We start from the raw sequence: 18,963 nt of genomic DNA, 5'->3' as shown, positions 1-18,963 counted from the left end.
AAAAGATCAAAGAAGTTAAAAAAGTGACAGGAGGCTGACCTTTGTTTTCCAAGATAGCTGACTAAAAACATTTCCAGCATGCCTCATCCACTTAGAAAAACCAAAGTGGTATGCAGACAATCACACTTTAAATACATTATCCCACAGGAAACACAGGGTTCAACAGAAAAAGTGAAAGGAAACTCCAAAATCTGGGAATGAGAAGGAAAGCAGACAACCTGTATGGTCAAGACCGGCTGGGGACTGGCAATGAATCCCCAATACGAGAGAGTGAGTATTTTTCTGCAGTCCACTTTCCCACTGGGGAATCATACAGTCCAAGCCACAGGAGAGCACCCTGACCCACCCAAATTCTGAATCTGATTTAGAGAGCATCCAGGAGACTATGAGAAGGAGCAGCTCCAGGGAGGCAACATGCCCTGGGTCCCACACAATTCCTGAGAACTAAGTAGCCACAGTAAGATGCCATTCTTAATCCTAGCTCTTAGCAACTATGAGTGGTCCTGGAAATCTGCAGCACCAGTCTTGGCCATTGGGGAAGATCAGGTTGCATCTTGTGGAGCAGGGGCTTGAGCAGGAATGGGGATCAATGGGGATCCCACAGCCAAAACTAAGAAGTGGACATGGCATGGGCTGCAGTCTCTGGCACTGGAACCAGGCTCCCAATGCTCCAATCCTGAGCAGGATGAGTTACTGCAGAGGCTTGGTCTTGAGCTGGGTGCTGGCTTCTATGGCTCATGGCTGAATTATGGGCTAGGTGCAAACTGCCATACTAACAGAACAGCCAGGTTGGCTGCCACAGCTGGGATGGGGGAGGGACAGCAGTGGTCTCATCCTCCCTGGCACCCATGGCACGACCTCAGCACAGCAACAGTCACCTCTCACCCAAGCATTTCACCAGAGGCGTGAGGACTACACTGCCTGCCCTATCCCCACGTCATAGTTCATGCATGCACTTGCCATTGGGAGGTGTTGAGTACAAGCTTGCCCAGTCTGGATCCACCCAGCTTCACCCCCCTAACCCTATGCCAACACAAACTAGTGGGGGGGGGGCAGGTTCTGGGTGTTCCACAACCCAATCTACCACCTGGGGCACATGAGCACTTCTAGGGGACAGAGACTGAGCATAAACACCCTACTTCTACAGTCTCAGCTGGCTCTTACCTGCAAGCACCACCTTCTGACCTAGAAGCCAGTTTGCACAACCTGTTGCAACCACTTCCAGCACAAGAGCACAGTGCATGGGAACAAGGAGAGCATCTCACCACCACTGCTACCTCTATCTATCATCCTCACTACCCCAGCTGCTCAGGAGCTCGAGAGCCTGCTTATATGCCTGGTATACTGCTACTAAAACTGGCATCTGAGAAAGCCACCCAGATGCCCAAACATTAGCCTGCCTGGAAACTGCCAACACAGGAGCCAGCATATGCTGTCCCAGGTCACAAGGATAGACATACTTAGCATACTTCTGCTACCATTAAAACCTGATGATGGGCCCATCAGGCACTCAAGTCACAAGCACAACTTCACCACAGGCCCCGCCAAGAACCACACATTAACACAATGAAGATAGCCATATAAATTATACACAGTCTTCACTACTGCATGCACCTGAAAGCAAAGCCAGAAGGCCTTACCCAACTAACATCATTGTCACATCTTCAAGAAAAAAGTCCCCCATCCACATGAAAGTCATTTTTTAAAAAAGAAGATGTAACTATGAAGCCAGATGAGCAGAAACCAACATAAAGATACAGAAAACATGAAAAAGCTAGGTAATATGATGGCCTCAAATGAATGCAGTAATTCTCCAGCAATAGATCCTAACCAAAGAGGAAAAAAAAATCCTCAAAATCCCAGATAAAGAATTCAAAATACTGATTTTAAAGAAGCTCGATGAGATGCCAGAGAAATCTAAAAACGAATACAAAGAACTCAAAAAATCAACTCAGAATACAAATAAAAACTTTTAACATGGAGATAAATATCTTTAAAAGATAAAAAGGCCAAGTATGGTGGCTAACGCCTATAATGTCAGCACTTTGGGAGGCCAAGGTAAGAGGACTGCTTGAACCCAGGTGTTTAGGACCAGTTTCGGCAACATAGCGAGAACCTGTCTCTACTAAAAATACAAACATTAGCTAGGCATGTTGGCACATGATTGTAAATCCCAACTACTTGGGAAGCTGAGGCAGGAGGATCACTTGAGTCCAAAAGTTTGAGGTCATACTGAGCTATGATCACACCACTACACTCCAGCCTGGGCAACAGAACAAGTCTCTCTCTCTCTCTCCCCCACACACACGCACATACACACACACACACACAAACACACACACACACACACACACACACACACACAAATTCCGAAACTAAAAGATTCATTGAAGGAAATACAAAATACATTTGAAATACTAGATCAAGCAGAAGAAAGAATTTCAGAACTTGAAACACTAGATCAAGCAGAAGAAAGAATTTCAGAACTTGAAGACAGGTCTTTTGAAATAATCCAGTCAGACAGAAATAAAGAAAAAGAATAAACAAAGCTTTTCTCTTTCTTCTTCTTCTTTTTTTTTTTTTTTGAACTTGCTTATTGCTTTTATTTATTTATTTTTTTATTAGACTTTAAGTTCTGGGATCCACATGTAGAACATGCAGGTTTGTTACATAGGTATACATGTGCCATTTGAGACTACATAAAATGACCAAGCGTACAAATTATTGGTATTCCTGAGGGAGATGAGAGATTAAAAGGCTTAGAAAGCCTATTTAACAAAATAAGAAATGAAACTTTTCCAAGTATAGCAAGATTTAGACATCCAGACACAAGAGACTCAGTGATCCCAAGGAAAATACAATGCAAAAAGGAGTTTGCCACAGCATATTATAATCAGACTGTCTAAGGTAAAAAGAATTCTAAAATCAGCAAGACAGCCTTCAACCACAGCCACCATTGGAGAGCAGCAGCAATGGCTCTGTGCTACACTATGGTTGTGGGCCTCAACAAAGGCCACAAGGTGACCAAGAATGTGAGCAAGCCCAGACACAGTCGTAGCCTCGGGCGCCTGACCAAACATACCAAGTGTGTGCAGGGCATGACCCGAGAGGTGTGTGGCTTCACCCCATACGAGCGGCATACCAAGGAGTTACTGAAGGTCTCCAAGGACAAACAGGCCCTCAGGTTCATCAAGAAAAGGGTGGGGACACACATCCTCACCAAGAGGAAGCGAGAGGAGCTGAGCAATGTCCTGGCCTCCATGAGGAAAATTACTGCTAAGAAAGACTGAGCCCCCTGCCCTGCCCTCTTCCTGAAATAAAGAACAGCTTGACCAAAAAATAAAAAATAAAATCATCAAGAGAAAAGCAGCCTATCACCTACATAAGGAAACTCCATGAGACTAACATGAGACTTCTCACCAGAAACCTTAAAAGCCAGAAGAGAAGGGAATGACATATTAAAAGTGCCAAAATAAAAAAAAAAATCACCTACATAAGGAAACTCCATGAGACTAACATGAGACTTCTCACCAGAAACCTTAAAAGCCAGAAGAGAAGGGAATGACATATTAAAAGTGCTGATATATAAAAAAAAAAAAAACAAGACTGCCAGCCAAGAACTCAACATCCAGCAATAAGCTTCATAAATGAGAAGAAATGAAGTCTTTCCCAAACATGCAAATACTGAGGAATTCATTGCCACTAAACTGGCCCTACAAGAAATGCTCAAGGAAGTCCTAAACTTGAAAGTAAAAGTGATATTCATCATCATGAAAACACACAAAAGTATAAAACTCACTGGTAAAGCAATCACACAAAGGAGGAAGAAAAAGAAATCAAATGACACCACTACAAAATTCCACCAAACCACAAAGACAAACATTCCAAGAAAAAAACAGAGAATTTATAAAACTGGAAAATGATTAACAATATGACAAGAACAAACCCTCACATATCAATATAAACCTTGAAAATAAATGAATTAAATGCCCCATTTAAAAGATACAGATTGGCAAAATAGATTTTAAAAATATAATCCAACTATGTGATGCTTACAAGAAACTCACATTACTTGTAAAGACACATATAGACCAAAAGTAAAGAAGTAGAAAGACAATCCACACAAACAAAATCCAAAAGTGAGCAGCACTAGCTGTACTTGCATCAATTAAATCAGATATTAAATAAAAGACGGTTAAAAGACAAAGAACGTCATTCTATAATAAAGAGATCAATTTGGCAAGAGGTTATAACAATTTTAAATTTATATGCACCCAACACTGGAGCACCCAGATCCATAAAACAAATATCACTAGGCCTAAAGAGAGAGAGAGATACAATAATGGTGGGAGACTTCAACGCACCACTCACAGCATCAGACTGATCATCTAGACAGGAAACCAACAAAGAAACATTAGATGTAAATTGGACTTTACACCAAACGGACCTAACAAATTTACAGAATATTCTGCCCAACAACTGCAGAATATACACTTTTTCGATGAGCACATGGAACATTCTCCAAGATAAACCACATGTTAGGCCATAAAGCAAGTATCAACAAATGTTTAAAAATGAAATCCTATCAATTATTTTCTCATACCACAGTGGATAGAAATCAATACAAAAAGGAACTTCAGAAACTATACAAACACCTGGATATTACACAAGCTCCTGAACAATCACTGGATCAAAGAAGAAATTAATACAAAAGATTAAAAATTTTTTGAAACAAATGAAAATGTAAACACAACAAACCAAAACCTGTGGGATATAGCAAAAGAGGGAAATTTATAGCATTAAATGCCTATTATTAAAAAAGAAGATTATAAATTATCAACCTAACAATGCATCTCAAAAAACCAGAAAATCAAGAACAAACCACACTCAAAACTAGCAGAATTTGAAATAACAAAGATCACAGTAGAACTAAATGTAATAGAGACCAAAAAAAGATACAAAGTATTTAAAAAAACAGTTGATTCTGCAAAAAGATAAATAAAACTGATAAACCAGTAGCTAGACTAACCTAGAAGAGAGATGAACCAAATAAACACAATGAGAAATAAAAAAGGAAACATTACAACTGATACCACAGAAACACAATAGATCATCAGAAACTATTATGAACAACTATATACTCACAAACAAGAAAACCTAAAGGAAAGAGATAAATTCCTGGAAACATACAACCTACTAAGATTGAACAAGGAAGAAATAGAAAATCTAAACAGGCCAATAATGAACAGCAACATTTAATCAGTAGTAAAAAAAAATCCCGACAAAGACAAGCTCAGGGATTGTTGAGGGAGCTTTGCTGAGGGATTCACAGCCAAATTCTATCAAATATAAAAAGAAGTAATACCACTCCTCCTGAAACTGTTCCAAAAAATTGAAGAGGAGAGTATTCTAATTCATTCCATGAGGTCACTATCACCCTAATACCAAAACTGGACAAGGACACAACCAAAAAAGGCAAAGAGTAGACCAACATCCCTGATGAACATTCATGCAAGAATCCTCAACAAAATACTAGTAAATTGAATGCAGGACATCAAAAAGATAATGCACTGTATCAGTTCATTTTCATGCTGCTGATAAAGACATACCTGAGACTAGGCAATCTACAAAAGAAGAGGTTTATTGGACTTACAGTTCCACATGGCTGGGGAGGCCTCACAATCATGGTGGAAGGCAAGGAGGAGCAAGTCACATCTTACATGAATGATAGCAGACAAAGAGCTTGTGTAGGGAAACTCCCATTTTTGAAACCATCGGATGTCATGAGACTCATTCACTGTCACAAGAACAGCACAGGAATGACCCACCCCCATGATTCAACCCTTCCACAATACGTGGGAATTATGGGAGCTATAAGATGAGATTTTGGTGGGGACACAGAGCCAAACCATATCATACACCATGATCAAGTGGGTTTACACCAAGGATACAAAGATGGTTCAGTGTATGCAAATTAATAAATGTGATATATCACATAAACAGAATTAAGGACAAAAAGCATATGATCATCTCAATAGATGCAGAAAAAGCATTTGATAAAATTAAGCTTCCGGTCATGATAAAACCCCTCAACAAACTAGGCATAGAAGGAACATAACTCAAAAAAATAAAGGCCATATACAACAAACACACATATCATACCTACAACCCACATACCATACAACAAACCCATGTATCATACTGAATGGGGAAAAGCTGAAGGCCTTCCCTCTAAGATCTACAACAAGACAAAGATGCCCACTTTCACCACTGTTATTGAATATAGTACTGAAGTCCTAGCCAGAGTAACTGGGCAAGAGAAAGAAATAAAACACATCCAAATCAAAAGAAGGAAGTCAAAGTATCACTGATTGCTGATGATATGATCTTATATCTACAAACCCTAAAGACTCACCAAAAAAACTCTTAGATTTGATAATATAAAGTTTCAGGATACAAAAATTAACATATAAAACACAGTAGCATTTCTATATACCAATAATGATCTCACTGAGAATGAAATCAAGAAGTCAATCCTATTTACCATACCTACCAAAAACATAAAATACCTAGGAATAAATTTAACCAAAGAGGTGAAAGATCTCTACAAGGAAAACTATAAAACACAGATGAAAGAAATTGAAGATGACAAAAACAAATGGAAAGATATCTCATGCTCATGGATCAGAAGAATTAATATTGTTAAAATGACCATATTACCCAAAGCAATCTACAGGTTCAATGCAATCCCTACCAAAATACCAACACCATTTTTTCACAGAATTAGAAAAAAAAAATCATAAAATTCATATAGAACCAAAAAAGAGTCCAAATAGCCAAAGCGTTGGTCTTTTGCAACAACATGGATAGAACTGAAGGTCATTATCTTAAGTGAAACAAACGAGACACAGAAAGACAAATATCATGTTCTCACTCACTCATTTTTTAGTGAATGCTAAAAAATGGTGTATACATAGATATAGAGAGCAGAGTGATAGACAATGGAGACTCAGAAGGGTGACAGAGTGGGAGAGGGGTATATAATAAGAAATCACCTAATGGGTACAATGTATGTTATTTGGGTGACAGATTCTCTGAATCCCCTAACTGGACTACTATGCATGTAATAAATTCACACTTGTACCCCATAAATTATATAAATATTTAATGAAAAAAAAAAAGAACAGCCACACTGGAAAACAGTCTGGTATGCTTTTACAAAGATAAATATGGTCTTAATTCAGCAATTGCAAGCCTGGGTATTTACTCAAATCAGTTCAAAACTAATGTCTACACAAAGTCTTCACACTAACAATTATAGCAGCCTTATTCATAATTGCCAAAATTTAGAAACAAACAAGATGCATCTTTCAATAGGTAAATGAATAAACTGTGGAATATCCATACAATGGAATCACTTCCAGGAAATGAGCTTTCAAGCCATGAAAAGACATGGAGAGACCTTAACATATATTGCTTCTTGAAAGAAGCCAGTCTGAAATGTCTACATATGCTAGGATTCCTAGGAAATATCATTCTGGGAAGAGTAAAACTGTGGTGATAGTAGAAAGATCAATGGTTGCCATGGATTTGGGAGGAAAAGAGGGAATAAGGGAAGAGGAAGAGAGTATTAGTCCATTTTCACACTGCTATAGAGAACTACCAGAAACTGGGTAATTTATAAAGAAAAGAGGTTTAATTGACTCACAGTCCACATAGCTTGGAGGCCTCAGGAAACTTACAATCATGGCAGAAGCCAAAGGAAGAGCAAGCACCTTCTTCACAAGATGGGGGGCAGGGCAGGGGAACTGCTACACAATTATAAACCATCAGATCTTGTAAGAACTCACTCACTACCATGAGAGAAGCATGAGGGAAACCAGTCCCATGACCCAATCACTTCTCACCAGGTCCCTCCCCTGACATATAGTGATTACAATTCGATATGAGACCTGAGTGGGGACACAGAGCTAAACCATGTCATTCTGCCACAGCCCTTCCCAAATCTCATTTCCTTATCACACTGCAAAATACAATTATTCCACCTCAACAGTCCCCAAATGTCTTAACTAATTCCAGCATTAAGTCAAAAGTCCAACTCCAAAGTCTCATCTGAGACAAGGCAAGTCCCATTCTGCCTATGAGTCTGTAAAATCAAAAGCAAGTTAGTTACTTCCTATATACAATGGGGGTACAGGCATTATATAAATACACACGTTCCAAATGAGAGAAATTGGCCAAAATGAAAGGGCCTCAGGCCCCGTGCAAGTCCAAAATACAATGAGGAAGTCATTAAAACTTGAGGTTCCAAAATAATCTCCTTTGACTCCATGTCTCACATCCAGGGTACACTGATGGAAGGGGTGGGTTCCCAAGGCCTTGGATTCCCAAGGCCTTGCATAGCTCTACCCTTGTGGGTCTTCAGGGTATAGCCCCGTGGCTAGTTTCAGGGGCTGGCATTGAGTGCTTGCAGCTTTTCCAGGTGCTTGGTACAAGCTGTCAGTCTGGAGGTATGGAGGATAGTGGCCATCTTCTCACAGCTTCACTAGGCAGTGCCTCAATGGGGACTCTGTGTGAGTCTCCAACCCCACATCTCCCCTCTATACTATCCTAGTAGAGGTTACCCATGAGGGCTCTGGCCCTGCAGCAGACTTCTTCCTGGACATTCAGACATTACCATACAGCTTCTGAAATCTAGGCAGAGGTTCCCAAACCCCGGTTCCTGTCTTCTAAGCACCCACAGGCTGAACACCATGTGGAGGCCATCAAGGCTTGAGGCTTGCACCCTCTGAGGCAACATTATGAGCTGTGCCTTGGCCCCTTTTAACCACAGCTGAAGCTGGAGTGGCTGGGACACAGAGCACCATGTCATGAGGCTGCACAGAGCAATAGGGCCCTGGGCCCAGCCCGTGAAACCATTTTTCCCTCCTAGGCCTCCAGACCTGTGATGGGAAGGGCTATTGTGAAGATCTCTGAAATGCCCTGGAGACATTTTCCCCATGATTTTGACAATTAACATTTGGCCCCTTTTTACTTATGCAAATTTCTGCAGCAGGTTTGAATTACTTCCCAGTAAATGGGTTTTTCTTTTCCATCATATAGGCTTCAAATTTTCCAAACTTTTATGCTTTTCTTCCCTTTTAAACATTAAGTTCCAATGTCAGACTACCTCTTTGTGAATGCATATGACTGAACACTTTCAGAAACAGCCAGATCACATCTTGAATGCTTTTCTACTTAGAAATTTCTTCTACCAGATACCCTAAATCATGTCTCTTAAGTTCAAAGTTCCACAGATCTCTACAGCAGGAGCAAAATGCCGTCAGTCTCCTTGTTAAAGCACAGCAAGAATGACCTTTACTTCAGTTCCCAGTAAGTTCCTCATCTCCATCTGAGACCACCTCAGCCTGGATTTCATTGTCCACATCACTATCACATTTTGGTCATAACAATTCAACAAGTCTCTAGGGAGTTCCAAACTTTCCCACATCATATTCCTGTCTTCTTCTGAGCCCTCCAAACTGTTCCAACTTCTGCCCATTACCCAGTTCCAAAGTTGCTTCCATATTTTCAAGTATCTTTATAGCAATGCCCCACTTCTTTAGTAACAATTTTCTGTATTAGTCCATTCTCACACTGTGATATAAAACCACCTGAGAATGGGTAATTTATAAAGAAAAGAGGTTTAATTGACACACAGTTCTGCATGGCTGGGGAGGCCTTAGGAAACACAATCATGGCAGAAAGTGAAGAAGAAGCAAGCACCTTCTTCACAAGACAGAGGGCAGGAGGAGAATGCTACACACTTATAAACCATCAGATCTCATAAGAACTCACTATCATGAGAACAGTATTGGGGAAACTGCTCTCATGATCCAATCACCTCCTACCAGGTCCCTACCCCGACACATGGTGGTTACAATTCAATATGAGATTTGGGTGGGGACCCAGAGCTAAACCATATCAAAGAGTGATTAATACATGGAACACAGAATTTTCAGGGCAGTTACACTCTTCTATGTGATACTGTGATGATGCATACATGACACATGCATTTGTCAAAACACATACAACTATACAACACAAAGACTGAACCCTAATGTATAGACTTTAATAATAAAGTATAGCTTCATCCATTTTCGTAATCATCAAGTGTACCATATATTGATTCGTTAATTGTAAAAACACATTACAAAAATATAAGATGCTAAAAATAGGAAAACTATGAGCTAGAGAAAAGGAGTATGGGGTAACTGTACTATCTGCTCAATTTTTTTGTAAACCTAAAACTTCTGAAAAATAACATATGAAAAAAGCAAATAAACTACAAAAAAGGGACAGAAAAAATACTAAACCATCAGTATTAATAACAATAATAATTTAATGATATAAATAATATCAAGACATTACTAATCTACACATTTTTCATAATCCTTTATGTTCATTCCCCTTCAAATAAAAGATTATTTAGTTAAATTACAAAGTAACATTATAAGCTCCCTTAGGGAATTTAATTAAATGTGCATTCATAAACTATTTTCTGGATGATTCCATGTATTTATTTACTAAATAGCATTTAAAATTATAATTATTATTCTTATTAATGGAGTTAAATCAAATAAAGAACAATGAATCTTGTTGGGAACAGGCCCCCAAATCTGGCCATGAACTGGCCCCAAAACTGGCCATTAACAAAATCTCTGCAGCACTGTGACATGTTCGTGATGGCCATGAAGCCCACGCTGGAAGGTTGTGGGCTTGCCGAAATAAGGGCAAGGAACACCTGGCCCACCCAGGGTGGAAAACCGCTTAAAGGTGTTCCTGAACCACAAACAATAGCATGAGCGATCTGTGCCTTAAGGAGATGCTCCTACCACAGATTACTAGTCAGACCCATCCCTTTATTTCAGTCCATCCCTTTGTTTTCCTGCAAGGAATACTTTTAGTTAATCTATAATCTATAGAAACAATGCTTATCACTAGCTTGCTGTCAATAAATATGCAGGTAAATCTCTGTTCAAGGTTCTCAGCTCTGAAGGTTGTGAGACCCCTGATTTCCCACTCCACACTCTATATTTCTGTGTGTGTGTCTTTAATTCCTCTAGCGCCACTGGTTTAGGGTCTGCACAACCGAGCTGGTCTCGGCAAAATCTAATTCTTAGGTGTTTCAGACTTTAAATTAGTATGAACGTCCTTTTTAAAGTACTGAGTAAATACAGTAACAGTGCCAAAAAAAATACAACCATGGAAAGAAAGATGGGAAATAACACAAAACTATTTGTATCTTAATTTCTTGAACTATCTCACACTAACAGCATCTCATATTTTCCATCAAAAAAGTGAAGATTAATTTTTATATCACTATAATGAATAAAATTTAAACTGATTTAAAATGTTTATCTTGTGATATACAATAAAGGAGCTTTTTAAACATTAAAAATCACTTAATTAACATGTATACTAGGGCAACTAGAAAAATATGACTAATAATGAACAAATAATTGAGAAATACATGCAAAACTGGTATTTTAATTGAGTTCCAGCAAAAAAATTAAATAAATAAAAATTCCACCTAAAAATTGGGGGAAAAAAACAGCTGGCTGTAGTCGGTAGCCGGTTGGGATTACATGCCTGTAATCCCAACACTTTGGGAGGCCCAGGTTGGGGGATCATTTGAGCCCAGGTGTTCCAGATCAGCCTGGGCAATATGGCAAAACCCTATCTTTACAAAAACATACAAAAAGTAGCTGGGCTTGGTGCATGTCTGTAGTTCCAGCTACTCTTAAGGTGGAAGGATGGTTTGAGCCCAGGAGGTTGAAGCTGCAGTGAGCCATGATCATGCCACTGCACTCATGCCTGGGTGACAGAGTGAGACCCTGTCTTTTTCAAAAAATAAAAATAAATAAAAATTGGAAAACTGCTCATTTATTCCTCCATGGGAGATTCACTTCACAACAGTTTCAAAGCCTATTTTCTTAGGCAACAAACAGCACTTGGGAAAAGACAATTATAAAATTATAAAAATGTTTCACCTTTTCCACATAAAAAAGGACATTAAAATGTGTATTTATCTTCCTATCGTAGGCTGAAGATATCAGATCCTAATTCTGGAACCTGTAAGTGTTATCTTATATGCTAAAGTTTTTACAGATGTAATTAAGAATCTTGTGATGAGATTAGCCTGCATCATCCATGTGGACTCTAAATGCCATCACATGTATCCTTGTAAGAGGAAAGCAGCGGGTAAACTACACAGACTGAAGAGGGAGTCACGTGGAGAAGGAGGCAGCCACTGGAATAATTCTGCCACACAATGCCAGTAGCCATCAGAAGCTGGAAGTGGCAAGGAATGGATTCTCCCCTAGAGCCTCCCCATAGAGAGTGCAGCCCTGCCAAAACCTTGATTTTAGCTCAATTAAATTCCCTTCTAACTTCCAGTCTCCAAACCTGTGAGTGACTAAATTTGTTTTTTAAATCATTAAGTTGTGATAATTTGTTATGGCAGGCACAAGAAACTAATACACACCATAATGATAGTTTATTGGAATTAATAAGAGAATGGTTGTAAATATTTTTAATTATATAGCTGTGTATTTTTTTCTTGTGCAGTATCGATACCTCAGTTAATTAGTATCCAAAGGGATAAGCACCTTTATAACCACTGAGTTGTTTTTCTTGTCTCATTTTTAATCATAAAATCCAGTATTGGCAGTAAATCAACAGTAGACAGATTGCTATGTACTGTTTACCACCTTCCTTCAAGACATTCCTTGTAAAACTGCTGGGAGTCTATTAGAGACCTTGGTCAATAATCTTAAGTAACCCAATCTAAATTATGTTCTGTATCACTCTTGAGCTTGAGAGACCAAGGAAGCTAGAGAAGGAGAGGAGTCAGATGGAATGGAAATCTGTTTGCTGTCTCCCAAGCTGCACCCACAGAGTCACAGATTGGTCTATCTGCTGCCCATTGCAATTCCTGGCCCACTGGCTACCATTTCTGCCAAATGACTTTCAGAAATTATACTATTATACTGTACTAATTATAGTCTTACCATATTCAGTGTACAAATGGGTAGAGAGAGTTTTTTCCACAAATTGTTAAACTTGAGTTTAAGTGCTGTTTAATAATATAGAGTACCATAGTCTCTCCTTTTTAAAAAAATCCTAGGTAATATTTGAAAGCCTGACACACTTTTACCTCTGGCCCTAAAAATGCCATCACATGTATCCTTATAAGAGGAAAGCAGAGGGAAATTAAACAGACACATTAAGGAGAGGGCCATGTGATTTTTACCTCTGATAAAATTCCTAATAATGAAGTGTGCTGTTTGAACACATCTTCATCATTACAGTAATCACCATAGAATTGTCTGCTTGAAGGAACATGGGAGTTAATGGAGAAATAACTTGAAATCAGAACTCTAACTTCACATCAAGAATAACCTAAGTGGAATTGAAGGAAATATTATACACAGACAACCTATATGCTAGATCACAATACCATGCACTTTGCATAGATTATTTCTAATCCTTTTAATAATTTTGTAAGGTAGTTACTGTTTCTCATTCAACATGTTGATATGGTTTGGCCGTGTCCCCACCAAAATCTCATCTTGAATTCCCACATGTTGTGGGAGGGACCCGGTGGGAGTTAATTGAATCATAGGGGCAAGTCTTGCCCATGCTGTTCTCATGATAGTGAATAAGTCTCACAAGATCTGATGGTTTTAAAAAGGGGAGGTTCCCTGCACAAGCTCTATTCTCTTGTCTGCCACCATGTGAGATGTGCCTTTTACCTTCCACCATGATTGTGAGGTCTCCTCAGCCACATGGAACTGTAAGTCCAATAAACCTCTTTCTTTTGTAAATTGCCTAGTCTCGAGTATGTTTTTATCTGCAGCATGAAAATGGACGAATACAGTAAATTGGTACCAGTAGAGTGGGGCACTGCTGAAAAGATACCCAAAAATGTGGAAGTGACTTTGGAACTGGGTAACAGGCAGAAGTTGGAACAGTTTGGAGGGCTCAGAAGAAGACAGGAAAATGTGGGAAAGTTTGGAACTCCCTAGAAACTTGTTGAATGGTTTTGACCAAAATGCTAATAATGATATGGACAATGAAATCAGGCTGAGGTGATCTCAGATGGAGATGAGGAACTTGTTGGGAACTGGAGCAAAGGTGACACTCTTGTTATGTTTTAGCAAAGAGACTGGTGGCATTTTGCCCCTGCCCGAGAGATTTGTGGAACTCTGAACTTGAGAGAGATGATTTAGAGTATCTGGTGGAAGAAATTTCTAGGCAGCAAAGCATTCAAGAGGTGACTTGGGTGTCGTTAAAAGCACTCAGTTTTAAAAGGGAAACAGCATACAAGTTTGGAAAATTTGCACCCTGACAATGTGATAGAAAAGAAAATCCCATTTTCTGAGGAGAAATTCAAGCTGGCTGCAGAAATTTGCATAAGTATCCAGGACCCGAATGTTAATCCCCAAGAAAATGGGGAAGATGTCTCCAGGGCATGTCAGAGGTCTTCACAGCAGCCCATCCTATCACAGGTCTGAAAGCCTAGGATGAAAAAACGGTTTCGTGGGCCAGGCCCAGGGTCCCTGTACAGTGTGCAGGCTAGGGACTTGTTGCCCTGTGTCCCAGCCACTCCAGGCATGACTATAAGGGGCCAAGGTACAGCTTGGGCCATGGCTTCAGAGGGTGCAAGCCCCAAGCCATGGCAGCTTCCATGTGGTGCTGAGCCTGCGGGTGCACAGAAGTCAAGAATTGAGGTTTGGGAACCTCTACCTAGATTTCAGAGAATGTATGGAAATGCCTGTATGTCCAGGCAGAACATTGCTGCAGGGGTGGGGACCTCATGGAGAACCTCTGCTAGGGCAGTGCAGAAAGGAAATGTGGGGTCGGACCCTCCACACAAAGTCGCCACTGGGGCACCGCCTAGTGGAGCTATGAGAAGAGGGCCACCGTTCTCCAGACCCCACAACGGTAGATCCACCGACAGCTTGCACCATGCACCTGGAAAAGCCACAGACACCCAGTGCCAGCTTATGAAAGCAGCCAGGAGGGAAGCTGTACCCTGCTAAGCCACAGGGGCTGAGCTGCCCAAGACCATAGGAACCCACCTCTTGCATCAGTGTGACCTGGATGTGAGACATGGAGTCAAAGGAGATCATTCTCGAACTTTAAGATTTGACTCCCCCACTGGATTTCAAACTTGCACAGGGCCTGTAGCCCCTTCGTTTTGGCCAAATTCTCCCATTTGGAATGGCTGTATTTACCCGATGCCTGTATCCCCATTGTAACTAGGAAATAACTCACTTGCTTTTGATTTTACAGGCTATTCATAGCCAAAAGGGTCTTGCCTTGTCTCAGATGAGACTTTGGCGTGTGGACTTTTGAGTCAATACTGAAATGAGTTAAGACTTTGTGTGACTGTTGGGAAGGTATGATTGGTTTTGAAATGTGAGGACATGAGATTTGAGAGGGGTCAAGGGCAGAATTATATGGTTTGGCTGTGTTCTCACTCAACTCTCCTCTTGAATTCCCATGTGTTGTGGGAGGGAACTGATGGAAAATAATTGAATCATAGGGGCAGGTCTTTCCCGTGCTGTTCTCATGACAGTAAGTCTTATGAGATCTCATGGTTTTAAAAAGGGGAGGTTCCCTGCACAAGCTCTGTTCTCTTGTCTGCCACCATGTGAGAAGTGCCTTTCACCTTCTGCCATGATTGTGAAGCCTCCCCAGCCATGTGGAACTGTAAGTCTAACAAATTTCTTTCTTTTGTAAATTGCCCAGTCTCAGGTATGTCTTTATCAGCAGCATGAAAACAGACTAATACACATATGAAGCAAAGATACACTCAATGACATGCCTTCCCAAAGCTAAAAAAAATTAAAAGCTAGTAATAACTGACAGCGCTGGGATTCCAAACTCATGTGTCTTCAAAGTCTATGTTCTATGTGTGATTTTCCAGTCCTCTAACACACTACCGCGACCTTCTGTCCCACATCTCAAATATTCTGTCCCACTGCAACCACAAACCAGGGTCTAAAGAATTCTAAATCTCCTAACAACATCCACACACACCCCCAAGATTGCTTCTTGCAATAGGAGGCAGAATGTAAATCTTACTGCTAGGTTCAATTTTTGTTTCAGACAATAACGAACACGATTATAAAGCCCTTAGCTGTTCCTAATTTACCAATTCAAAATTGTTTCATCTGAGATGACACACAGGTTTCTCGGATACTTAAAAAGATGGGCTGTTATTACTTTTACAATATTTTTAACCAATTCAATAAACAAGGATTAAATAAAATTAGTCAAACAAATTTTGTCTAAAGGAGGATAACATCTTATAGACAAAATCATTGTGCTGAGTACCTGTCAAGAACTCTGAAGGGTCGGATTTTACCCTACTTGTAAGCCAGTATGTTAGCCTAACACTGTTGTATAGATGCTAGCAGAAAACATGAGACTCCTGTGTGAGAGACAGAGCCCTTTATTGCTCACAACACAGCAAGTGGCATGAACAGCATATTTGGCTCAGTTCCCCTTACTCCCCAAAATCTCATAGAGGCAACATTGATGGGCCCAGATGGATGCATACACATGCAATATTATCACATTATAGGAAAGGAACCTGAGCTGAGGAAACTCAAATCTTTTATCATAGTAAGCATGTCTGCCTTTTGTTCTAAGGGAGACATTATCTTTATTTTATTGGACTTAATTAAGCATGATTGTCTTTTGCTTTTGGAGAGAAATACCATCTAATTCGTCCTGCCTTTGCTTTGGTTTGTTTTTGTTTTATTTGTTTGCTTTTTAAGAAAGTATCTTGCTTTGTCGCCCAGGCTGGAGTGCAGTGGTGAGATCACAGCTCACTGCAGCCTTGACCTCCCAGGCTAAAGCGGTCCTATTGCCTCAGCCTCCTAAGTAGCTGCGACTACAAGCATGCACCACCATGCTTGGCTATTTTTTTAAGAAACAGGGTCCTGGCCGGGAGCAGTGGCTCATATCTATAATCCCAATACTTTGGGAGGCCAAGGAGGGTGGATTGCTTGAGTCTAGGAGCTTGAGACCAGCCTGGGCAACATGGCAAAACCCCATTTCTACAAAAAATACAAAAAAATAGCCGGGTGTGGTGGCATGGACCTATAGTCCCAGCTACTTGGGAGGCTGAGGCAGGAGGATCACCTGAGCCTGGGGAGGTTGAGGCTGTGGTAAGCCGAGTGTGCCACTGCACTCCAGCCTGGGAAACAGAGCAAGACACTGTCTCCAAAAAAGAAAAAGGGTGGGGGGGACAGGGTCTTGCTATGTTGCCCAGGCTGGTCTCAAATTCCTGGCTCAAGCAATCCTCCTGCCTTGGCCTCCTAAAGTGTTGGGATTACAGGTGTGAGCCACTGCATCCAGTCTGCACTTTGCTCTGAAGGCAAACAGTATGTTTATCTTGCAAAGCTGTTCACTGTACCAACATCATTGAAAATACAGTTCAGAACACAGGGCAGTTAGTGCCTCACTTGTAAGATGTGCAGAAATACAAAGCCATGGTGAACTGTCTTTGAACAGTACCATTCCTTTTCCAGCAGGGCTTAGATGTTGCAGCCTAACCACAGAAAACATGCAAGGTAAAATATTCAAATATCTTAATATCAAATTATCTGTGGTCCTGCATTTCCAGAGTCTGTGACAAAGGCAAGCAAATTCTTATCCTCACCTTGCAAGCCTCATTCTCCATATTTGCCAGGTAGCATCCTGACTTGACTCATAGCCTTTATCATCCATTTGACAAAATTCCATTAAACATTAACTATAAATTAAGCATGAGATGTTAGGGTAAATCAAAAGTTCAACCAGACACCAACTCTAGGTAATATCAATTCTTATTCCACTCCAACACCAAATAATTCCTGCTTAGATAGCAACACTTCAGCGAAAGAATGCAAAAAGAAAAACCTCCATTTAGTTCTACTAAAATTGTAGTTTCTATAATATAAAGCTCTTGTGGCTAGACCAATACAGCATCATCCTTGGGGTATGTCTCAAAGTTCACAGAAGTCTCACTGACTAAAAAAGAGGGGAGACGAACACTAGACTGGATCTGAACTGCATTTCTGAATCCACTACTACCTATTAAATAGTGCCAAAATCACTTAATTCCTCACTATTTCAGAGCTATTGGTAATGACTAAATATTCTGCAACAACCTAAAATCCCTAGAAGAAATAATCAATAGAAATGAAGGGAAAATTGTCGACTTGTACATAATGATAGGTAATGTTCATAAAGATAGAAAATAAAATGATGGAAATTAGACCATTATATTCATTTCTTGTAACATAAAAAATATATAGCAGAAATATGTCTTCAGGAGAGTGCATAAAATCAACCAACTCAGATACTTATTTCCTAACATGAAAATGAAATAATTAAATTTTCTCTGTTCTTTGGTAACTATTAATATTATTACTCAAAGTTGAGCAGTTACAGTATATAAAATCTGATTAATATGTTCTTAAATGTTAGCAATTTCTCATCTATTTTTCTTTCTAAAAGAACTGTTAAGACTAGAAACAAACGCAGCAAGAAAACACCAAAAAAGAAGGCACCACAGCTGTCTATCGATGCAAGGATGGAAAGTGTCTTTGAAATATTAGAGACTGATATTGGATGGAGCCCGATGGGAAATGACAACCCCATGGCTCTGGCATCTGCTTCAACAGATGCCCTTTGCAAAGACAGGTGATTTTTTGATTCAGTATTCCCTAGAAGGGTGTTGTGCAGGACAAAATAATGAATAGTCTATAACACTGAGACCTTGTTGAACGAGTAAGATGTATGGATTACAGAATTTGTAAGCTACTCCATTATGAATTAAAATTTTAACCACAAGTGCAGCAGAGAGAAAAAATAACTTGTAGACATTGGAAAAAAAATGAAGAAAAAATGCTTCAAAGTTAA

General features: G+C 39.9%; 2 protein-coding genes across 3 annotated transcripts in view; one reads left to right on the top strand and one right to left on the bottom strand.

The window, feature by feature from the left end:
* The window catches only part of LRCH2 (leucine rich repeats and calponin homology domain containing 2), a 131,733-nt gene that overhangs the window by 90,986 nt on the left and 21,784 nt on the right, over positions 1–18,963 (bottom strand). The gene's annotated exons all lie outside the window — the stretch shown is intronic.
* LOC117077941 (60S ribosomal protein L36-like) lies at positions 2,607–3,319 on the top strand. The gene has a single exon (XM_033201493.1). It carries the CDS (start codon positions 2,973–2,975, stop codon positions 3,288–3,290), a length of 318 nt encoding a protein of 105 aa, XP_033057384.1. The 5' UTR covers positions 2,607–2,972; the 3' UTR covers positions 3,291–3,319.

The sequence above is a fragment of the Trachypithecus francoisi genome, unplaced genomic scaffold (genome assembly GCF_009764315.1).
Source record: "Trachypithecus francoisi isolate TF-2019V2 unplaced genomic scaffold, Tfra_2.0 Lachesis_group6, whole genome shotgun sequence".
In the NCBI taxonomy this organism is placed as follows: domain Eukaryota; kingdom Metazoa; phylum Chordata; class Mammalia; order Primates; family Cercopithecidae; genus Trachypithecus; species Trachypithecus francoisi.
The sequence above is the reverse complement of the archived record's forward strand: the minus strand, read 5'-3'. Positions and strand labels throughout refer to the sequence as shown.